This window comes from Podarcis vaucheri, assembly GCF_965113315.1.
Source record: "Podarcis vaucheri genome assembly, chromosome: 16".
Classification (NCBI taxonomy): Eukaryota; Metazoa; Chordata; class Lepidosauria; order Squamata; family Lacertidae; genus Podarcis; species Podarcis vaucheri.
The window spans coordinates 39,050,435-39,074,448 of record NC_138754.1 but is presented as its reverse complement, the minus strand read 5'-3'; the positions used below and the strand labels follow the sequence as shown (position 1 = coordinate 39,074,448).

At 42.5% G+C, this 24,014-nt stretch overlaps 2 protein-coding genes and 2 long non-coding RNA genes across 13 annotated transcripts in view; 3 read left to right on the top strand and 1 right to left on the bottom strand.

The window, feature by feature from the left end:
* The window catches only part of LOC309521564, a 141,383-nt gene that overhangs the window by 33,953 nt on the left and 83,416 nt on the right, over positions 1-24,014 (top strand). The gene's annotated exons all lie outside the window — the stretch shown is intronic.
* RHOF (ras homolog family member F, filopodia associated) overlaps positions 134-24,014 on the bottom strand; it is a 28,547-nt gene continuing 4,666 nt past the window's right edge. For 4 of the 8 annotated variants that reach the window (XM_082204179.1, XM_082204182.1, XM_082204185.1 and 1 more), the window contains 4 exons: positions 5,749-5,836; positions 2,509-2,618; positions 1,419-1,553; positions 134-1,102 (listed from right to left, as the gene is read on the bottom strand). In XM_082204179.1, the coding sequence (XP_082060305.1) occupies positions 938-1,102; positions 1,419-1,553; positions 2,509-2,618; positions 5,749-5,836 (498 nt within the window). In that variant the 3' untranslated portion in view covers positions 134-937. Of the gene's footprint in view, positions 1,103-1,418; positions 1,554-2,508; positions 2,619-5,748; positions 5,837-10,566; positions 10,849-24,014 lie in introns of those variants that run through there. The other 4 variants (XM_082204180.1, XM_082204184.1, XM_082204181.1 and 1 more) reach the window with 2 other exon arrangements.
* On the top strand, positions 1,070-9,167 carry LOC309521579. Its single transcript, XR_014214734.1, has 2 exons — positions 1,070-1,151; positions 9,039-9,167. It is a non-coding gene; the product is annotated as an uncharacterized lncRNA (long non-coding RNA).
* Positions 11,145-24,014, top strand: part of SETD1B (SET domain containing 1B, histone lysine methyltransferase) — a 64,382-nt gene continuing 51,512 nt past the window's right edge. For 2 of the 3 annotated variants that reach the window (XM_082204065.1, XM_082204064.1), the window contains exon 1: positions 16,784-16,902. In XM_082204065.1, the coding sequence (XP_082060191.1) occupies positions 16,785-16,902 (118 nt within the window). In that variant the 5' untranslated portion in view covers position 16,784. Of the gene's footprint in view, positions 11,166-16,783; positions 16,903-24,014 lie in introns of those variants that run through there. The other variant, XM_082204069.1, reaches the window with a different exon arrangement.

The following is a 24,014-nucleotide window of genomic DNA, read 5'->3' as shown; positions in this document are numbered from 1 at the left end:
TAAAAGTTTTTGAAAAAGAAGGAAACCAAGGGAGAGTGAAGAATCTGAATTGGCTTTCAACTTAAGGCAGCGCTGTATATTTAGAAGGGCAAATTTTGAGGTAGATAGTACAAAGTGAAATAAACAAAAGCAATTTCAAAAATCGGTATTTATGGTTTACAGAAGGTGGATTGCAAGAGTATCCTATGGGATGAACCACGGGATCTCCATACCTGTCCTAGTGCATTCATTGGACCTGAGTAATCTGTTACATAGCCACATAGGTTCTTTGATAGCTGGAATCTTGCTACAGCTTCTTCTGAAGGGTTTCCAATATGCCACAAGGTAAGGTTGTGGCCGCTGAAAAAACCACAGTGCCTTTAATGTTGCCACCACAAAAAGGGTAGAAAATGAACTGTTTTCTTCTGCAAATGTTACAGCTGTTTTATCAGAGCAGAGACTGAGTTGTAGCCAATGTTAGTCCTGCTCAGAGTAGCTCTATTGAAGTTAATTCACATGACTAACTTGGGTCCATTAGTTTCAGTAGGTCTGTGCAGAGTAGAACTTTTATGGCTACAACCCATTATTTCTAGTTTGTTTTTGTTTGGTTGCTTTTTTTTTTTTAAGCAAGCAAGAACTTGTGTATTTAAAAATGGCAAGAAGTTGGACCTACATACCTTACCTTAATTGCTCCTCAACAAGTACATTTGAAACACCCTGGAAATTTCTTCCAGAATCTATATACAGAAGAGCTCATTCCACAGTTAGCTAAAAGCTCAACCTTCAGAAAAGAAGGTGTAACAAGAAGGAGAACTTACAGCATGAAAACAAGTTGATTTTCTCATTAATTTCCAAGTAAAGAGACAGGAGCAGTCAATTTAAAAGGTGAGGGGGGAAGGGTTTAAAATACTGAAGAAACAGTCTTTTGTGTTCTGTTGTCTGAAAATACCAGATAACATCATAATATGGCACATGGCCTCGATTTTGTCTGACGCTTTGCCTTTTTGATAGCATTCAGTGCAATGTTAGCTGTTTCTCTAAAAACATCCTCAACATTTTCACGAAACTTGGCGGAGCACTCGAGGTAAATGTCTGCGTTCATCCGGCGACAAGCTTCTTCACCCTGAAAGGTAATAGTAACAAAAGGATTTCAGGAAGGAGTCAGGCCGAAGGTAAGCAACCAGAATAAGAAATATGCATTATTTTAACTTGAGTTTTTATGTTAGTAACAAACAGGGAGCTTGTGTGTCTGCTTGTTGCATATTTGCCTAGTTGTAGAACTGTTTTTGTTTGGTGCTTGCCGGCTGCAAATGTTACATTTTCTACTGCTGTAAACACCAAGGAGATAGCACACTCTCTCTCTCTCTCTCTCTCACACACACACACACACATATATATAGCCAACAGGTTTGGAATCTAGTTTACAGAGCTGTATTTACCTGAGTATAAGTGATTGGCTCCTGCTGAGCTGAGCGGAGTTTCCGTAGATGTTCTTTGTCCTTCCGAAGGTCTGTTTTGCAGCCCACAAGTACTATGGGGATTCCACGGCAGAAATGGTTCACCTCATGGGACCACTGGCAGAGAGAGATCAAAGTGTTTAAACAGCTAGATGTGACAAACAAAACTATAAATAGAGATGGAAACATTTCTGATGCTGAGTCACGAGACACAGAGAGAAGGCAGATGTTCAAGGAGAATTTGTAAGGAACAAATATACAACCTGGTAAAAAAGCCATCAAAATAATAGTAAAATAAGACAGCAGATTTTTTGTTCGCATTCATCCGTCTCAAGAGACAATGGAGTGTGTGTCTGGGGGTGAAGTCAAACCACTGCACTAGCAGCCCTGAAGTGACCTCTCCAGGTTGCAAGCCTGGGCAGGGTGCCTGGAGGTCCTGGGCTGCCCAGATGTCAAGACCCCCCCCCCCTCTTGGCCTCACTGGTGTGTTCCAAAGGAAAGTAGAGCAATATATTTGACACCAGCTTGGCTGCAGGAAAGAGTCATACAAGATGTCATCCAACCACCTTGGGGACTCCAAATTTGTGAAGGGTTTACTCCTTAGCCTTTTCTTCTCCTGAAGCTGTCCCACAAGGCAGCAGAGGATCAGAGTTTTGCTTCTAGATGGGCCACCTTCCCAGGTTGAGGAGCCCCATCTGCCCAAACCAATGGCTTCAAGTTACAAGAAAGGAGATTCTGACTGAACATCAGCATGAACCTTCTGATGATAAGAGCTGTTTGACAGTGAAATGCGCTCTCTCATAAACCCCACACATACACTAAGTATAATAATAGAAGCACTGCCACCCGACCCTACCCCACTCACCATTGTCCCCTCCCCCTCTTTCCCCCTTGTCTTCCTAATATAACACTAATGTCTCTCAACAAATGAAATTGATCTATAGAAACCACAACTGGAAAAAAGAGACATTGCACATACTTTTGTAAACTAAGAAATCTTTAATAATTATTTTTTTTAAAGCAAGTAGCCAAATAACTAATTGCAGAACCATCTACAACAAAGGTCTCTTACCTTAATTAATACATTATCAAAGCTGGTAGGGTTCATGACATCATAGCATATTAAAACCACATTGGTACTCTGGTATGAAAGTGGTCGTAGGCGATCATAATCCTCCTGCCCTGAAAGAGAGGGGAAGTAAATAGCTCTTTTTTTAACTTTCTCTAAGGGATAGTAAGAAATACCATAAAGCAGGAAGCGGCATCTATAATTAATCCTCCCTGTGGCTTTTGCCACTGATCTTCGCCTACTGAACTGGCACCACCTATTTTTATTTTATTTTCTTCCTGCAGGCATTATTTTTGTTTTTGAATTGTATTGTACCTTTCCAAACCATTTAGAGACTATTGCAGTTAAGCTGTATAAAAAACTGTTTAAATAAAATAGATAAACCTGAAAATGAGCAATTGGGGCTTTACAAACTTAAGGTGATACAAATGCATGGCAGGTAAGGCAATCAGTATCTGCTAGTCACAGTGGCTGCATACTAGCTCTAGTACTGGAGGTGGTTGGAGAGCCCTGTTGTTCTCGCACCCCACTTGCGGGCTTCCCAGAGGCATCAGGTTGGCCACTGTGGTGACAGGATATTGTTTGTAGGGAATGGGTGGAGTGTTACAGAGCTGTAAGACAATGTAATCTTCAGAAAACTACAGTTCCCTGGGTTCCCTAGGGGTAACAATGACTAAGGTGGATGTAGCCTACACAAAAATTGAATGAGTAAAAGGAAACTCTTCTTTCTTGAATGGAGTCAAAATACAAATAAATTGTATTCTTTACTAAGCTCCCCCTTATGGTAACCTAAAAATGCTGCCCAAAGAGTCCCTAGATCAGGCGTAGGCAACCTAAGGCCCAGGGGCCAGATGTGGCCCAATTGCCTTCTCAATCCGGCCCACGGACGGTCCGGGAATCAGCATGTTTTTTACATGAGTAGAATGTGTCCTTTTATTTAAAATGCATCTCTGGGTTATTTGTGGGGCATAGGAATTCATTCATTTTCCTCCAAAAATATAGTCCGGCCCACCACATGGTCTGAGGGACAGTGGAAAGGTTGCAGACCCATGCCCTAGATTGTAGGGGAAACTAGGAGGTAACTGCCTCATGTAATTATTCCTCAGCTGCCCTAAATGATTTAACATGTGATATCACTGTGATGTCAAACACAGAAGACAACTTCTGTTGGCCAACCACTTACAGTGGCAAATTACTGTAGAAATTGAAGCTGTCTGTGTTGTGTTGGATCAGTTGAGGCTATCCTAAGATTTCCAGACACTGAAATCATAATCAAAGCAGTTAAAGGAGGGGAGCGGAAAAACATTCACCAGGTATGTTATTTCCTTTGTGTTCCTGTGAAGCTCTGAAAGTTGCAGTTCCACAGGCCGGGGGTGCGTCCACTGCTGAGTCTTTCCGCGGAACAACAGTATGCACAAAATACAGGCAAAATTGCATCGGTGCCCATGTACACTTGTGTTAGTCCTTTGGGGATTTAAGATGAGGGATGGGGAAGCTTCAGCTTCCAGATGAGATGAGACTACAAGTCCCATCACCCCCAATGATAAGAAATGGTGGAAGCTGGAGTACAGCATCCCCTGAAGGGCCACATGTTCCACATCCTCTGCTTAGAACCAGCTTTTCTGAAGTTCCCTTTGCCTGGTTGCCTGAAGGTAGTTCTCACCCTCCGAAGGTGAGCAGGTGAGTAGCTGTCTCCACAAGACCCACAAATTGCCCTGCAGTCAACCAAGAGACAAGGCAATTCTACAGAAAGCATAAATAGGTCCCTCGTGCCTCTCCTCTTTTCTTGTCCTCCCCATTCCAGACTTTTGCATAATAATTGAGGTGGGTAGGGGGAATTCCAGCAACATAAATCAAGCAAAGCAAAGCACTTGCTTGCTTGCTCTCCCCCACTCCTGTGACTAATACTTTGCCTTCCTTGATTTTCAGATATGCACATAGCACACAGCTTTAATTTCCACCTTGATTAAGCCCCAAGTTATGTCTGCCATGCCATGCTGTATAAGCTTAGTCAGCAGGAAAGCAAAGGTCAGACGATTATAAATGTGTAATCTGTGAAAATTGCACAACTCTGTTATAGTAGGAGGTAAACGGCATAGCACAGCCTTTCCCAAGCTGGTGTCCTCCGGGTGTTTTGGTCTACAAGCCCAATCCGCCACAGCCAGTGGACACCAAGTGGGAGAAGGCTCACATTTCGGGAGAAAGGAGATTGGTCAGGACCATCCTCCTTCCAGCTATTGGCAAACACTGCGAAAGCTGCCCTAAGGGTGTCATTTGTTAGGTGTTACTAAAAATGCTTCTGTCCGCCTTTCTATGCATGCAGTCTGCAGCAGCAGTAGTTCCTTTTGTGGAGCTCATTGGGTGGCCTTTGGGAAGCCACTGCTTCTCTGCCTCAGTTCTCTCATTTGCAAGTATGAAAATACTTGGCAGGGCTGTTGAAAGGTTTACTGAGAAAAAGCAAAACTCTTTGAACACTCAGAACAGAGCTGTACAAAATGCCAATGTTAGCAGTGAGAGGCTGAGAGCTCATGGGGTTTTACCTTGATGGGGTCTGTATGGCTGTCTGCTTGTTTTTAGAGGCTATGCATGGGCCTCCCAGGCTGCACCAAGCCCCACCCAGGTAAGCGGCCCAGTAGATCAGGGTATAAGTTGAGTAGAAGCCGACTCTGTGTGCAGCAGCAACTCCCACTCCACCACTTTAGGTCATTGGCCTCTCAGCAGCAAGAGGTGCAAAGATGATGGTGAGGAGAGGTAAAGCTTGACACACAGGCCACAGATCTTGGTGCACAGAGTTGTTTGTGACAGTCCTAGATTATTAGCACACATATGCACCACTCGTTCATTCTCGCTTTCTGTGGGCTCTGGGTAAAAGCTGGATCCAGAAGAATTAAAACAGAGCTCATGGACTTGCATTATATTAAACAGGGTCTTGCCAGAACCCATAACATTCAAGTTTGTACACTGCGCAGTAAAAATTGCAGATCCAGTGCATGCCAGCACCACACAAACATTAAGGTGTGGAACTTCATGATTTTGACATAGGATGACCACTGGAACGTGGGCTTTGCACCAGAGGCTTTGCACCAAGGAAATCCTCAGTGGTGCCGCCGTGACTGTGAGAACCCTGTTGGTTTCCCCAGCCATTCATCATCTCCCACCAGCCCTCTCTTGATCTCTTTTCAGCCACAGCAGGAAATAATTGATGTTGTGCTGATACATGCTTTGGGGGGGGGGTGAGATTACCTGCAGTGTCGTATAAGTGTAGGAGCACTTCTTTTTTGCCCAGAGTGATGCTGGTGGTGTATTTCTCAAATACTGAAGGAGCGTATTGCTGTCAATGAAAGGGAAGCACAGTGCTGTTGGTAAATATTGTGATGTTCCACACAAACCTGTCCCTGCTTAGCTTAATGAGCAATGTATTTTCCTTCTTTTTTTGCAAAAGTTAATAATAATAATAATAATAATAATAATAATAATAATAATAATAATAATAATTTTATTTATACCCCGCCCTCCCTGGCCAAAACCGGGCTCAGAGCAGTTAACATCAAATGTATAAAATCAGGCAATCAATTAAAATACTGTACATCTTAAAATCAGATCAGGATCAGAATAAAATCCAGTCAGATGGCAACCCGCAGATTAGGGTTGGGGACCTTAAATACTCACCAGGCCCAACTGTTTGTGCTAAACTTATATGGACCTGAGAGGGGAAAAAATCTCATCCAGATTTTTAAACCATAGTAACTGAGTTTCTGAAAATAATAATAATATAATAATAATAATAATTTATTATTTGTACCCCGCCCATCTGGCTGGGTTTCCCCAGCCACTCTGGGCGGCCTCCATAGAAACCAAAAATACACTAAAATATCATACATTAAAAACTTCCCTGAAGTTTGCCTTAAGATGTCTTCTGAATGTCAGGTAGTTATTTATCGCTTTGACATCTGATGGGAGGGCGTTCCACAGGGCGGGCGCCACTACCGAGAAGGCCCTCTGCCTGGTTCCCTGTAAATTGGCTTCTCGCAGTGAGGGAACCGCCAGAAGGCCCTCGGCGCTGGACCACAGCGTCAGGGCAGAACGATGGAGGTGGAGACGCTCCTTCAAGTATACTGGGCCGAGGCCGTTTAGGGCTTTAAAGGTAAGCACCAACACTTTGAATTGTGCTCGGAAACGTACTGGGAGCCAATGTGCTCCATGTGTCTGTTTTTTCTCAACAGATCCTCAGCATCACTCTTGAGGATATAACTTGGGTGTTTAGGTTTAGGAATCACATGTCCATGGCACTGAAATGGAGCAGATTTCTGCCCAGATAAACAGTAGCTTTCTCTGGTTGGCCTGCAGGGAGAACAAGAAATTGGGCAGAGGAGCACGCCCTCAAAGGGGAGACGGAGGTGGCTGCTTCCTCTGGACTAAACTAGAGCCACACATGCACAGGGGCTAAGCGAGTTTGCATCCCGCATGGCGTTCCTCTTCCTTTATTTGGCATAAGCCTTGGCTGCAGGCCATAGCATGGTACACTGGTTCTGCCTCTTTAATCTCAGCCTTTATATACCTTATGGATCACTGTTCTGCAGATACCGTCTTATCAAGAGGTCAGTTCCACACAATGCAGAATTGAGCCTTTAGTGTTGTGGCACCTGCCCTTTGGAATTCCCTCCCCTTGAACACCAGACACACACAGTCTCAGTTGTTTCAGCACCAACTGAAGAACTTCCTGTTTCAATAAGACTTTTAAGTTGAGATCTTTCTCAGTCTGCCTCTGCACTGGAATTGTTTTTAATGTTTTTGTCCTATCGCTTATTGTTTGCTACCCTGGGCTCCTTTAGAAGGAAAGGTGGGGGTATACGTATAATAAATAAATAAGCTGGGAATTCAGCATAACCTCTTTCACACACTTTACGGCCTCCAGGATCTTTATCCTCATTCACCTATTGTTCCCATCGGGTCTTTTTAACACACTGACATTTGCCAAAATATCTGGAGGGGATTGGGTTGGAAAAGGTTGCTAAGCAGATTTACTTGTGACTAAATTTCATTGGGTTCAATAGGCCTGAGAAGTTTTTCTATTTGGTTGCAGCCTTCATTGCATTTTGTGAAAGACACATAGCAAGACCTTCTGGGTATTTGCAGATAGAGTGAATTTTGAACTTGAAATTACTATTCTATTACTATCACAACCTCCTTCAACCCACCAAATTGTGCAATAGTGACATTTATTGCAAAAACCATTATTTATGTAGCTTGCAAACTGGCACAGTATGTCCTTAGGGTGGGGAAGCAGTGCTGGGAAGGGTTTTGTGACATCTGAAAATTACTGTAACGCCTGTACGCAACTCTAACCTTCAAATGTGCTAACAGCTAAAGCTATGACAGGAAGGACGTCATCTGCACATCCTGCCACTATGTGGTTTAGATATGAGTTGAAGAGCTTCTTGTGACCAACTCTAGCGGAAAACCCCCAACTTATACTGAAAGCTGCAGTTCTGGCTGCCATCCTATGCAATAGCCTTTGCCAGCCTGGTACTCTCTAGTTGTCTTTCATGGGGCAGATAGCACTTGTAGTCCAAAGCAGCTGCAGAACAACAGGTTGGCAAAGGCTGATATACTGGACTAACTGCCCTAACACAAGCTATTTAACTGCTCTGTTTAAGGGATTTTCCCATCTGAAACAAGCCTTCAAAAGCCAAGCCAACAAATATGGGTGATGGAAAGGTTACATTTGGGGCTTTTAGTTTTTTAAAATGAATGTTATGAACATTCTGTTTTATATACGTTATAAAATGAGATTAAAAATATGTTTACAAAAAAAAGATTAAGAGCACCTCAGAGACTGAAGCAGAGTGTAAGATGAAGGTAGGTAACGCAGCCACAAAGCCATAAAGATGGGAAGGCAACCAGTTGATCAAAACCCAGGACAGGGAGAAAATACAACTTGGGGAAGTGACCTGGTGGAAGTAACATCTACTCCAGGAAACATTAGAAGCAGTTGCTGCACATGTAAAAGGCCCACTCTTTCAGAGTGAATACACAGGATGTGGAAATATTTGTAATATTAGAAGGAATTGCCCAGCTAAAGAAACTCAGTGCAGGAAGTGTTTTTTTTTTAAATAGAGCATTTTACTATCACATGGGAGATTCTTTTCGGTATTTGCCATTTGCAATTGTAAGTGCTATTGAGATTGTTCGAAGAAAGGTGACACGTCTCAGACATGCAAAAGGTGTCGTCGTCATAAATGGATGACATCCATGGCACTTTATGCAATAGACCATGACAAAACACTGGCCGCCATCTTTCAGACTCAAGCTAAAAGAGTATAAAAAGAATCCACCACGTCCTTATTTGGGGGACCGGAAAAAGAAAGGTCATTATTTCCAGTGGCTCAATCTCAAGAGTATAATGTGGCTGACAAACCCACAACGGTTGGTGCTGATGTATCTGTAGCCATGAACAAGGTGGAGTGCAATGACAACTACATGGTTCACAATGGATGTCTGTTGAATTGTGCAACTTAATTTTTCCTTAATAGAAGAGAGCTTCCCATGAAGCTCCACAACGGCCACTGTGAGTGAAAAGGACGTAAAGATGTACTCACTCGCATTCCTGCTATGCAGACTTCTCTGCCAACAGCTGAAAATATGCCGTGACCTGCCATCTATGGATGATGGGTTGTATACAAATTTAATAAACAATAAAATAAAAAACAGGCTTCACCAGATCCATGGAGATCCAGGCCTTCAAGAAGTCTTGCTTACGTTAGAATATATCAGGATGTCCTAAACACCTCTGAAATACTTAAGAGATGACTAGAAAACACTTTGCAGGCTATGGAGCTCTGTGTCGTTGTGCCACAATCTATAATAGCATCAGGGTCTAACCAGATGCCATAAGCAAGTATGGTGGGCTGGCACTGGAAAGGACATAAAGAACTCTAATCTTGTGGGCATGAGGGATCTACTTTTATACTTGTTCCAATCTACCTGAATTGTGTTGGGATGGAGGGTCTAGTGAAGAGGGAGTTTACAGTGGTACCTCGGGTTAAGTACTTAATTCGTTCCGGAGGTCCGTTCTTAACCTGAAACTGTTCTTAACCTGAAGCACCACTTTAGCTAATGGGGCCTCCCGCTGCGCCACAGTCGCACAATTTCTGTTCTCATCCTAAAGCAAAATTCTTAACCTGAGGTACTATTTCTGGGTTAGCGGAGTCTGTAACCTGAAGCATCTGTAACCCGAGGTACCACTGTATTTGTTGCTAACCCTGAAGAATGATTTCCATAGAAGACTGACTTTGGGCAGGTGTCTAGGATGTGAGATTTTAGGTTGAGGGGTACATCTTAGTGCTACACACCTTTTGGGGGGAAAGGGACCCACTTTCTCTTTTTCCACAGGTGTTTGGGCTGGCGAATTGTGGATATTCTCAACTTTTGATCAGTCTCCTAATCTCTTTTATTCTCTCCCCCCTATCCCCTCTTTTGGTGGCGTGAGTTTTTTTGTGGTGCTTTTTTGTGGTAACCCTCTTTCAGGGTGAAATAAATTAATTGCAATATAAATATTGGATATACGTGTTTACTTTTTTATTAAACTCAAAATTTTTGGTTGGCGAAGTGTGTGGGGGGGAGAAGAGATGTGTGTGGAATTTAATGCTTCCCTTTTCTTAGAACATTTTGTCATACATTCTGCTCTTCATCACCCACTTCTTGGGGCAGCTTTTTCACTTTGCTAAATGACAAAAACTGGGTTTTTAAAAAAACTTTTTTTCTAATACATGCCCTGTCTCCCTTGCCCGCCCGCCTGCCCAACGGTGAACTTGCAGCCCATCCATCCTGGCCTTTGGGCATCTGGGTAAGGTAGCCCTCCCCCCTCGCCAGACCCTAATGGAAGGTTCCACCTCTCACTTTTCCTGCTATTGGCCCCGTGGGCGAGACCTGCCTGGTCCAAAAGGTTCTCTCGCGGGGCGGAGGGGGGGGGGTTCTGTCGGAAAGTTCTGGAACCCGAGAGGGAGAAAAGGCGGGAAGGGCGAGCGGGCTGCGATTGGCTGAGGGAGGCCCCCTACTCACCTCAGGGAAGGCGCCTTCAGCGAAGACCAGGAGCAGCGATGTTTTCCCGCAGCCCCCGTCGCCCACCACCACCACCTTCAGCTCTTTCTTCTTCTTCTTCTTCTTCTTCCTCCCACCCTCCGCAGGCGGGCGCTCGCCTTCCCCCGAGTCCCCGCCTGGCGCGGAGCCGTTACCTTCGGCCATGGGGCGGCTTCTCACGCCGCACCCCTTGGAAGCGCGGGAGGGAAGGGGCGCCTCTCTGAGGGAAAGGCAGCCCGGCGGAGCCCCTCCGTCCGTCCCTCGCTCCCTCCTCAGCCCGGCAATGACACGAAGCCGGCTCCGCCGTCCTTCCTGCCGGCTCAGAAGACAGAGGAAGAGGCGAAGGATGCGGTCAGGCGCCCTCGGCGGGGCGGCCTCTCCCTCAGCGCAGCTCTTGCCTCAACCGCTAAAAAACACATTAGCAGCAACCCCAAACAAACACACACACACACACGGAAAAAGTTTTATTGTTGGCGGTGTGACATTGCGGCCCCAAATGCGCACAGGAAAAAACGCCAGCAAGGCAAAAGTCTCCGCTCCCGAGGAGCTTACAGTGTAAATGCGACTTTGGCGAGATGGAGGTGAGCGGTAAGCGGCATTTCACGTTAAAATGTATGCCCACATACCTGGAAGCCCATTAAATGTGTGGAATTTGTTTTTAGCTAGCGGCAGCACTTTTAACATGCTCAGAGTAACTAACTTGTGGAATTTTTTTTAATAATTGGTAAGTTCCAGGATGCAGTTGGTCAGAATGCGTGAGGTTTTTTTCCTACTCAAGAAGGCTAGTACCCAATATGAAGGCATTCAAAATTCACCTGTTCTAGCAGGCTTTAGACCTAATTGGAACACATTTAATTGTATACATTCCCTTGCTTTCTTGAATTTTTTGTAATTGCTTGCATTTTAGTATTTAAAGGTTGACTTCATTGTTAACTTTCTTTGATGTTCCTATTGATGCAGAAAGCTAGGATAGAAATATTTTAATAACATAAAAATAAATAAGGTTTTGCGTTAGAGGATCACTCACTAGGCAGAATTGGAGCTGCAACCTTTTTATCGATTTTAAAACTGCTTAATTTATTAAAAAAGCGCCCCAGGTGAATTGAGGAACTTAAAAAGTCTATGTTTTTCATATAACTATTTATGAAAACTGTTGAAAGTCAACTGCTGAGAATGCATTTAATCACTTGTCTAAAGAAAGATTGGTTGATAGGATGGCACCATAGAAACATGCCCTCCCTTCAATTCTCACACCAGGGAAGGGGTCTTCTGGGATGGCATCTATCAAATAAGTCTTCTTAAACAGATGAATTAAGTGAATTCTGAGCTGCAAAGACTCACATTAGCCACCCAGTTTGCTGTGCTGGAGGCAGTCTGGATGGGGCAGAGGTGTCCCTTCACCCAGCCCTGCCTGGCTTCATATACGTGTATTGTACTTGATTTACTCTGCATCACTGGCAGCTCTATGTATGAACAGACTCCACTGATAAGATACTGCATTTCATGGGGACAGCAGATTGACATTTTGATCACTGGTGCTGAAAGTGCTGAATTAATCATGTTATTAACTTCATGCTGTAGTCACAATCTGATGAAGTTACATTGTGAATAAGCGCATATGTGTTCTCTGAATCACAACAATTTAACAGCAAAGGTGGTAAATGCAAACAGCAAGGTATTTTAGCCACAATCCAGAGTCTTGTGTGTTGCTTGTACAGTTGCAAGTGACATTTTTCAACCCCAATTACAAATCTGGTTTGTTATCAAAATTTACGGACTTTCAGCTGTTTGCAATGAGCAAATCAAACAAAAGCAATTGAAATAGCTCAACACAACGGATGCTTCAAGTGGTTTCCCCAAATTCAGCTGAAAATGCAACTTATAGTGGCTTCTCCCCACTATTATTCAACCCCCTGAATAGAATCCTTCACAACAGCATAAATATAACAGTTGTCTCAAGCACACCTGATTCAACTAAGCAAGGGCTTAATTAGTTGCACCAGGTGTGCGTGAGCTGTAACACATGAAATACACAAGTTGGCTAGGGGTTTACAGAGTCAAAATTGGCTGCCTGCTAGAAATATGGCTAAGTAAAGACAATGGTCCAAGAAGGTAAGAGAAGATAGACAGTGTGGTGTAGTGGTTAAGAGCGGTAGTCTTGTAATCTGGGGAACCGGGTTCACGTCTCCGCTCCTCCACATGCAGCTGCTTGGTGACCTTGGGCCAGTCACACTTCTTTGAAGTCTCTCAGCCCCACTCACCTCACAGAGTGTTTGTTGTGGGGGAGGAAGGGAAAGGAGAATGTGAGCCGCTTTGAGACTCCTTAAAGGGAGTGAAAGGCGGGATATCAAATCCAACCTCCTCTTCTTCATCACCCTTCACAAACAAGAAGCAGGATACAAAAAGATAGTGAAGGCACTCCATGTTCATATAGACCAGGGGTAGGCAACCTAAGGCCCATGGGCCACAAGCGGCCCACGGGGGTCATTTAACCGGCCCATGAGCTGCCCCCAAACCAAGCTGCCCACTCAGCGAGTCCCTGTGCGCTGCACTAAACCAGTGCACCACAGGGACTTGTTTTCACGGTGCCGAAAATCATGTCTGAGCAGAAGCCGGAAATTGCGTCTGCGCAGACACCAGAAATCACGGGCGTGCACACTCATGTGCATGCGCAGTCTGGCCCAGAGAGGGATCTCCGCTGGAGTGAACCGGCCCAGGCGAGGTAAACCTTGCCGACCCCTGCTATAGACACCGTTGGACACATAGTTCACAAGTTTAAAGTTAAAGGAACAATGGTTACACTACCTGAATGGGGCAAAAAAAGGAAGCGATCTGCGGCAGCAACCAGATTTCTGAGAAGGCAGGCTGGGAAAAATCCTTGAGTGGCTGCAAAAGAGCCGTAGCAAAAGTTGGTTGCAGCAGGCACTGAAGTTTCAGTGAGCACAGTAAGGCGCATACTAAATGCAGGAGGTTTCCATGCCAGAACTCCAAGACGTTCACCACTGCTGACCAAAAGCACAAGAAAAGTTGGTTCCAATATGCTCAAAATCATATAAATAGTAGTTTTGAAGCTCTGTTCTGTGAAGCGATGAAACAAAATTGGAACTTTTCGGCCCCATGGATCAGCCCTATGTCGAGGAAGAGTGAAGCATTTGTTGAAAAGAACATTGCCTACAATGAAGCATGGTGGTGACTTGGTGATGCTCTAGGGCTACTTTGCATCCTCTGGCACTGAAAACTTACAGTGTGTGGAAGGCAGGATAGATTCATTGAAGTTTCAGGAAATCCTAGGAGGAAACATCATGCTGTCTGTGAGAAAGTTGAAGCTTGGGCATCAGTGGACCTTCCAACAGGACAATGATCCCAAGCATACCTCAAATTCCACCAAGGCTTGGTTGCAGAAGAAGTCCTGCAAGGTTCTACAGTGGCCATTACAGTCACCTGACTTGAACCCCATAGTAAATGTCTGGTGAGATTTGAGGAAGGCAGCTGCAGCATGCAAACCCAAGAATATTACTGAACTGGAGGCCAATGCTCATGAGGAATGGGCTCAGACACCTCATGAGTGCTGCCAGAAGCTGCTGTCTGCTATGCATCTCGTTTGCAGCAGCAAAAGGCTACTCTACTAAGTAATAAAGATGCTTGTCATGAAGGGGTTGAATAATAGTGAGACTGGATAAATCAGTGTAAAGTTGCAATTTCAGCTTAATTTGGGGAAACCATTTGAAGCGTCCATTGTGTTGAGCTATTTCAATTGCTTTTGTTTGATTTGCTCATTGCAAACAGCTGAAAGTCTGTAAATTTTGATAATAAACCAAATTTGCAATGAGGCTGAATAATTTCAATTGCAACTGTATGCATATCAGGTCGTATACCTACACACACATTCAAAAAGATTTGTTAATTACTCCAGTGCTATTTTTCTAGAAAAAGAGGTGCCAGAACTCACCGTGAACACCTCCCTTGTTCTCTTACAATGGCAATGGTGCCCACCTGAGAGGTGCTGGAACTGAGTTCCAGTGAGTTTTGGCTGGGAAAAAAGCCCAGCCTATTACTAATAAAATCCTGCCTAATATGAAATAACACAGCACTTCTCTCCTTAACAGATAAAAGATTAGGGGTTTGCATGTTCCGCTTCTACATGCAATCTGCCATTCTTTAAAACCCTGACATTTTATTAAAAGTTTAGACTTGCATGGTTTTCTAGTATATAATTTATACTTCTCTCTGCTTGATTGTGCCACTAGATGGCCTTCTAGATCTGAACAAAAACACCCAAACTCATATACAGGTAGCTGTAGTCTATTTTGACAGGTAAATCAATACAAAAGGTAGTACCTGGGCAAAGGAGCATGTTAATTGTCCAGAAAGAGCAAAGGGCCAGAATCCAAAGTACTATGTACTTTTCCAATGGGGCTTTAGACCTGTTTTTCTTGAAGAACTGCTCCACAAGCAGCATGCAAATCAGTTGATTTTTTTGCTGGGGGCAGGGGGTTCCAAAACTAGCTTATAGTATTTGTCAAAAATCTATTTGGCACACATAAGTATGCCGTTTGGATTCCAGTAACAGCAAAGAGATAGAAAGTAAAATGAGTAGCACTTCTTTCTTTTTTTGCCTCACCAATTGTAGTTTTTATATAGAAATATTTAGAACAGGCATAAGCACTTTTTTCTAGTACAGTATTACTATCATGTATCATTCATTTCTTATAAACTAAAGAGGGTCAACTGCTATAGTGGTGGTGGGCTGCAATTTGCTGAGGACCGAGGATAAGTAAAGGGCCCATTTTCCTACCAGAACCACCATTCACTTTGCAGACAGCATGGTGAAATGAATGAAAGTGTCCAACTAGGACCGGGAGACCCAAGTTCAAATCTCAATGCATCTGTGAAGCTCAGTACATGACCTTCACCAAGTCAGTCTCAGTCTAAGCTTCCGCACCAGGTTATGAGGATAAAAGAGGTGGTAGGATCTGTGTTACACTTTTAAGACCCTGGGAGAAAAAGTGTAAGACAGAGCCTACCACCCCTTTGACCCTCATAACCCTGTATTATGCTTAGGCAGAGTGTGACTGGGTTTGAACTCAGGTCTCCCAGTCCTAGTTAAACACTTTGATCCGTATCACATGTTACATGCAAAGTGTTGTGGTGCTAGTAGGGCAATGGGCCGTTTACTCATGTTGGGACCTCAGATACAACCCACCACCATTATAGCAGCTGACCTCATTTTATTTATATATAAGGAAATTTGCAAACTTCAGCTGGTGAATCTGCTGCACTTTTTATTCAGTATTGGTAATATTCATGATGTTCACTTACCCTTATTTCTGAGAAGCATTTTTTAAAGGACTGATATTTTAAAATACTCAGGAGGTTACAGTCATATGTACACTTAAGTGTGAACTCAGTGGCATCACTTCCAGAACAAACAGAGACATCAGCCTGCACAGATGCAACCTTCAGAAATATTTTTTGTACTTAGGTATGAAATAAAGAAATGCAAGATTCCTAATATCTGCCTTAAAATATTTGGTCATTGTTTTTTCAACCCCTAAAGCATGAAGCTATAATGTTGGATTTTTGAAACAACAAGTTCGTAGAATTGGAATTTAGAGCCCCCAAATCTATTTTTATTTTTTTATAGATAGGCTTTTAGATACAAAACCTAAAGTGCTCCAATTTTGAGTTCTGCATAGGGGCTAGAATCCTACAGGTACTATCTATGTAGTATGTAGTAGTTGGTTTCAAAACCGGCAAATAAAAGTTTAAATGTTTTATTTGCTCTTCATAATAAATAAAACCCATCAGTATAATCCAGATCTCATTCAAAATAGAGGGGGAGGGACTTTCCTTAGTGTCAATCTAGAGTAAATTTATGCATTATGATATTGCACATACAGTGGTGCCCCGCAAAACGAATGCCTCGCAAGACGGAAAACCCGCTAGACGAAAGGGTTTTCCATTTTTTAGCTGCTTCGCAAGACGAAAATGTCTTGCGAGTGTTCCATTTTTTTCGCTCCCCCCCTTTTCTAAGTCGCTAATAGCCTTTTAGCCACTAATCCGCTAAGTCTTTAATAGCCGCTAAGCCTTTAATAGCCGCTAATACGCTAATAGGGTTGCTTTGCAAGACGAAAAAAACGCTAGACGAAGAGACTCGCGGAACGGATTAATTTCGTCTTGCGAGGCACCACTGTATAATCATGAGAACTAATAGAAACCTAGCCTTCAATAACAATATATTTATAACCCTCATCCCTACTTTACTCTTGCAGTACTCTCGAAACAGGACATTTTGGCACAAGTCGACTTACAGGCAGCGTAAGTACATAAGGCCTTCTGATTTGTAAAAAAACAACTCCAAAGTCACTCTAGTTATTCAACTTGCATTGCTCCACCGTTGTGTTACATGTAACCAAAATATATTGGAGGTTTATTATACTGTACATGTATGAAGGAGATAACTGTGACATAGCCAGCAGGTCTATTCTAAATAATAGTTCACGAGAGACTAGTTTTTATGTGATTTTGTTCCATCCTGTTCTTCTAACTTTGCAGCTTTAGGGCAGTTGTGAGTCCACTGCTGAAAGTCTAGTCCTTTTCACCTTCTCCGTAGGGTTAGTGGAAAGGCACCAAAGTTAATACCACTTGAGACTAACCATAGAGTCAACTTTAACAAAGTCTGTGAGGCAATTCAAGAGTAAATATTTTTATTAGAAAAATGGGGGAAGAATACAAGAAGCTGTAGAAATCCCATTTGGTTATGTTGCTACAACTATTTTCATTCAGAGTCAGGATAGGCAGCACCCGGCTTACACGGAGGTTGTGATCCAAGGCACCACACGTGTCAATGAAATCACACATAATTGAAACCAATTGAAAATGCCTGCAAACATCTGTCTTTATGGCATTTCTGGATCACTTCTAAGTTCGGTGTGATGCATGGTAGAGCTGGGTGATATCTGGTCTTCAGCACTGCAATATATCACCAGCTGAACATCACAATATATATCACAATGCCTGAAATAAGGATGGAGTTATGTAGAGGCACTGGCTGGCTTCACTGTTTTTTATGCATCATGATTTTTGCAGGTGCCTGCTCTTGTGATTCACTGCCCCCTTCATGAGGCAGGGGAGAGCTGAGCTGGCAAGAGTTAACAGGGGCTGCAGGAATCAAGAGAAGCATTGGCTGGCTTCAAAGTTTTTCCCACGTTGTGATTTTTGTATCACGCACACACATGATGATTTGCAATATATTGCCAGGTCAAAAATTATGAAACGGATATCATATGGACTTCAAACCAGTTTTGGACAATATATTGATATATCACTCAGCCCTAATACATGGTTGAACACATACTGAATGTGTGTAAATGGGGGCTGCCTGTATCATGTCACACTTGCTTCCATTCCGTTAAAGTAACACCATTCAATCATTAACCCATATTAGGAAAATTCAAATGTTGCACAAATCATACCAATAGTACAAGTAGTATGATTTTTCTTCTTCCATGCTAGCTGGTTCCTTCAGCTGAATTTCCCACATCTTTTCTATTGGATACACAAAGTTGGGTCACTATTAGAATCAGCTTCCAATGATTCCAATAGTAGAAGAAATGGTCCTAACAATTAAGATAGTCAGGCCCTAAAATCATAATATTAATACATACAGGTATTATAATATGCTACTTCCAATGATAACTAAACAATATGAGATACATTTGTTTCAGGGTAGTGCTAATAGAGCACACAGGAAATAAGCTGTGGCCTCTATCATAAAGCATGTAAGAGCAGGGCCCCAAGTTTCCTGTGTTACATTAAGCAATCTGGATCACACTACTTCCTCATTTATTGCTTACATATCACAAGATGGCATTCTTCTAAAGCAGGCATTCTAAAGCAAGTGTGTGTGATTTTACCTCTCAGTATTTTCAGTCTTACACAGGTTTTTCCAACCTACAAATACACAGGTGTTTATGCAAAGAAGTTTCCTAACACTGATTTTAAAAGGGAAGGGAGGACTTGCTCACAAAGAAGCAAGCAATTATCCAAGGGTAGGGTGGCCCAAATGGTGACTGTATTCTCCACTTATTTCAGAAAATGTAGCGCCAACTAAAAAGATGACTGAAAGCAGATAAAGAGTAAAAATCTAAATATTTACATAATTTTTGAGCGGAATGATGTCAAATTCTGCTCCTCCCACCCCCAAGTTTTTGTTGTCAAGCTACTGTGCTACAGTGATAAAACCCATACTTGTAAGAGTTCCCTTGTAAGGCACTAGGCCCTCCTCACAGTATAATCTCAGCCCTATTTGCAACTCATAAGAACAGGTGGTCTTCTGTACCAGAATAAGGTCTACCTCCTTCTCACAGTGGCTAACCAGATGCATGAAGGAAGCCTAGGAAGGCCTAGCATCATGATCACTGGCTTCCAATCAATCTTGTTTGCATTTACTGACATATTTAGTGTTGCTTACACTGTAACACTTTGCTTGGAGGTATGTATGGTGATTGTATAGGCAGTTGTGTATGGTCCCAGGAAGGAATAGAATATATTAAGGCTGCCCAGTGTAGTTGGTGCAACCCGGTCAGATGGGTGGGGTATTATTATTATTATTATTAATTATTATTATTAGCTATCCCTCTGTTTAAAAAAAAAACCACCAACAGAAGCATTTCTATTGAGCATAGTAGATTTAGACATTGCAAATGAAAATAAGAGAGTATTTCTTTATGCAACATCTGCAGCAAGAATACTAATTGCAAAAAACTGGAAAAGTGAAATAGTACCAACAAAAAAGAGTGGCAAGAGCAAGTATTTGTTACCTTGAATTGGCAAAAATGACGGATGCAATTAGGGGACAGTCTAAACAAAAATTTCAAAAGTGGGGAAAGTACAGAGATTATTTAAAAAAACAGTGCCCTCAAATTAAAACCTGGACTTGCTTCGAATAATTTTTGCAAAACAAAATATAGTTTACAAATACAATATATGGAGAAGGGTAGAAAAGATGAAATGAGAAAGAGTTTATCAAGTTTAAATCAGACCCACGTTGAGGAGGAAGAAAGTGTATTAGAATAGAATAAGAACTAAAGATTGGATAACACAAGTCTGTGTGCAGATTGTGGATTTATGGATATATGTTTATCATTTATGTGGTGTTTTCTTTTGTAGTTTGTTTTCTAAGTGTTGTGTGTATGTGCTATAATAATAAGTTAATAAAAAGCATTTGCAAAAAAAGAAAGAAAAGAAAGTAGTGGTGTATTCCCCACTCAAGAGGACTACCCTGAACCCAGAATTATTGAACAACTAGTGCCCGTAGCGACAATGGCCTTTTTGGGCAAGATGCTGAAGAGGCTGGTGGCAGCCCAACTGTAAATATGTTCAAAGGAAACAAATAATCTAGACATATTTCAATCCAGCTTCACAGCAGGATATGGCACTGAAATTGCCTTGGTCAGTGACCTATAAGTGAAAGGGACAGAGGGAGCACAAGCTTGTTAGTTCTCTTTAACCTCTCAGCAGCTTTTGATACTGTTGACCATGGTATCCTCCTGGAACAGCTTTGGGAATCGGGAGCGCTGTGCTGCAGTATTCTTCTCCCAAGAGAGCATAGCCACAAGAGACTATTCTTTAGTGCCTTGGACGTTAAGCCTGTGAGGTCCCTCGGGGTCAATTTTGTCTTTCAAGCTTGTTAACATTTAAATGAAGCTGTTGGAGGATGTCATCAGTGGATCTGGAGAAAGGTGTCATCTAATTCCCTTGGTTGAAGAGGAAAAGCCCTACATACCAAGGAAAAGCACTCAAAACCCTCTGACTTGAAGCTGTGAAAGATTCCAGCCACAGCATATTGATGACACCTAGCACTATATTTTCATACCATCAGAATTAGGAACTGTTCACATGCTTAACCACTGGGTGGAGCTGGTAATGGACTGCAGATAGAGATACCATGTGTTGCAGGTTCTCAAATCCAGGAAATATGGAAACAGCCTGTTCTGGATAGGTTGCACTCCCCTTGAAGGGACAGATGTGTAGCTTAGAAGTACTCCTTGATCCATTTATGGCACTTGAGGCCAAGGTGGCTAGGACTACCTACTTCCAGCTCTTGCCCTTCCTGTACAGAGATAGCCTGGCCACAGTGATCCATGCTTTGATGACTTCCAAGCTGAACTATTGCAATACACTTGGGGTCAACAAACTTTTTCAGCAGGGGGCCGGTCCACTGTCCCTCAGACCTTGTGGGGGGCCGGACTATATTTTTTAGGGGGGATGAATGAATTCCTATGCCCCACAAATAACCCAGGGGTGCCTTTTAAATAAAAGGACACATTCTACTCATGTAAAAACACAAAGATTCCCAGACTTTAGAAGGTGATTGGGCCGGATCTGGCCCCTGAGCCTTAGTTTGCCTACCTATGCTACAGGGCTGCCCTTAAGGACTGTTCAGAAGCTGCAACTAGTGCACAACACAGCAATGAGACTGCCAGTGGATGTTTCTGGTCAGACACACATCATACCAGCCAGTCTTCTGCAATGGTTGCCAATTGACTGTCGAGTCCAATTTAAGTTGTTGACATCGACACACAATGATTTGGGCCCCAATTATGTGATGGAAAGCCTTCTCCCATAAGGAGAAGATTTCTTACCTGCCCTTCACAATAAGATCCCAGGGTGGATTACAATAATAGAAATGAACAATGATAAAAACAGCTAAACCATTACAATGATAAAGCCTAAAACCATTCCAAATGGAACAGAACTGTATAAATTGAACAAAAGAGGTGAGTCCCACAAAACTAAAAACTGTGCAACTACCACTGTGGAGAGTTCCACAGTTTAGGGGTACCACAGAGAAAGCCCTCTTCTGGAGGTGCTAGAACTACCAGGAGAGCCCACTCCGCAGATCTTAACACCAAAGAACATCAGTAGGAATGGAGACAGTCTTTCAGATATTTGGGGCTCAAATATTTTAGAGCTTTAGACACCAACTGAGTACCTCAAATTGGGCCAAGATAGGAGTTTGCAAGTTCTGAAATCTGGGTTGTGGGGAGACAGCCTGTTTTGGACGGAGTTGCACTCCCAAGAAGGAGCAGATTCCTATATTGGGGATGTTCCTTAACCCAACACTGACCCTAGAGGCTTAGTTAGCCTGAGAGGCTAGGGGTGCCTATTTCTAGCTATGACTGGTTTGCCAGCTGAAATTATTTGGACACTGTATTCCACTCTAGTAACCTCAAGATGGAACTACGGTACTTTAGTGATTTGGAAACTTCAACTGGTCCAAAATGCAATATGAAGAGAGCACTATCATGCAGTTATGGTTGCTGCATTTTGGATCATTTGAAATTTCCAAATCATATTCAAGTGCAGCCTTATGAAGAAAACATTACAATAGTCCTGTCCTTATGAGCTCCAGGTTTCTGTAACTATCTTGTATCCTGGGTCCTTTTCCCAATTCTCAGCCACCTCCCATATAAGAAAACCATCCCAGCTGAACTGACAGCTTTCCCTTTCCTCACAAGAAGCTCATTTGCAAATCACTTGGTCTTCTGAAAAACTGACCATTAAGCTATTGAGTATGGGCACAAAGCACTAAACAATATTTCGTGAGCTGAATACAGGCAATCAAAACCCACATGAATTTATTGCAGCCTTACAGTCTCCTTGCATGTTATTACAAGGGCAAAAAGAAAACCCAGCATTTTACACAATGGTAGTCATTATTTAAAAGTAATTTAGAAAAGGCCCTTATCACATATAGAACAAATACAAGGAATGCATCTCAGTCCTTCTCACTGGAAAATTAGCAGTGTGGTGATGGGTATGCTCACAGAAAAATACCCTAAGAGGAAAAATTGTGATCTCCTTTACCTTCAGAAATTTATGATCTCAAGAGCAAATAATTCTTGAAACTTTAATCTAGACCCATCTTGTAACATTTTAATGACTCAGAAAATGTAAAGATTTAAGAAAACAATGTCTCTTTTAAGTCTTCAGATTAACAAATGTAGGAGTGAGAAGAGAGGACTCCCCAAACTATTGTTAACCCACAGCATTCAAGTATTATTTTAACACATTTCTATACCAACCAACAATTCAAAATTGCAATTAGTCAAGGTCCAGACTGAATTTGATAAGCTCAGGAGTTTTTACCTGCAGCTTAAAGTATTTTGTTTTTCAGAGCAAGCATGATTAGTGGCGTAGCGTGGGGGGTGCAGGGGGGGCGGCCGCACCGGGCGCAACATCTGGTTGTTAGGGGGCGCAAATCCACGGGTTAGGGGGCGCAAATTACTTGCCTTGCCCACGCTACGCCACTGAGCATGATTTCAGGAAAGCATGATTACAGTTCATAAAAAGAAAACCACTGCATGTTTTCAACCCAGGAAGAGAAGGCAAGAATGGGGAAGAAGTTAGTTATCTTAAGTTAGTTGGATAGTGCTAGATGTTCTACACACATAGACTGACCCACAAAATGTTTAATTTAAAGCAGTGAGGAAGAGTGAGTGGCTTTTGTTTGCAATTTTTGCATAACAGAAAGCTGAATTTAAAATCTGAATGAAGTGAAACACACTTGATATTTTGAACTATCTGCTACAGGCAAATAGCCAGCCACATTAAAGGGTTAAATTACTGTAATCCAGGGACAAGAGGAGCACTAATGCTTTTTAACATTCTGTCAAATCAGCAAGTTTCCTCCTGAAGATTCCCGCCAAAAGCTGCAAGATATTCAAAGCAATTCAAGCATTCCATTCAGTTATGCATTGTTTCTTTAAAATATGCCAAGAAACAAACTATCGGGCTAAATATATGGAGCTAACCCCAAAAGTCCATTTTCATAAGCTGAGGATCATTTGCCACAGTGAGAATATACCAAGAGACTAAACAAATTATACAGCTTCTTCCACCTGAAGCTATGACAAAACAAAAGATTTTTAGCAGCTCGGTGGTTCCCATTTGAAGCAAATCTATAGGGAAGTCCAAACACAATGGGTTGCAGCCAATGATAGTCCTACACATAGTAGACCTATTGAAATGAATGGACCTAAGTCATGTCTATTAACTTAAATGGGTCTACGTTTGAGCAAAACAGGATACAAGCCTGTAGCACAAGTCTGCATAGCACAGTGGTTCATTGCAAGCTAGGAAATCCACAGTTCATATCTAAGCTCAGTCTTGAAGTCACCGTGGCTGTATACAACCCACTATCTCTCAACCTAGGCCCCAACATCTGCAATATGGGTATAATACTAGCCTACCTGTATAGGGCTGTAATAAGTATTACCGAGCATGTACATTATGTGATACAAAATTTCAAAAGTACAGTAGATAATGTTCCGTATCCTTCCAAAGGGATGCAAATCCAGCAAGTAAAGGAAAAAGATTCTCCTGGGCAGAAACACAAGAAGGATATGCATGGTGACCTACATTAT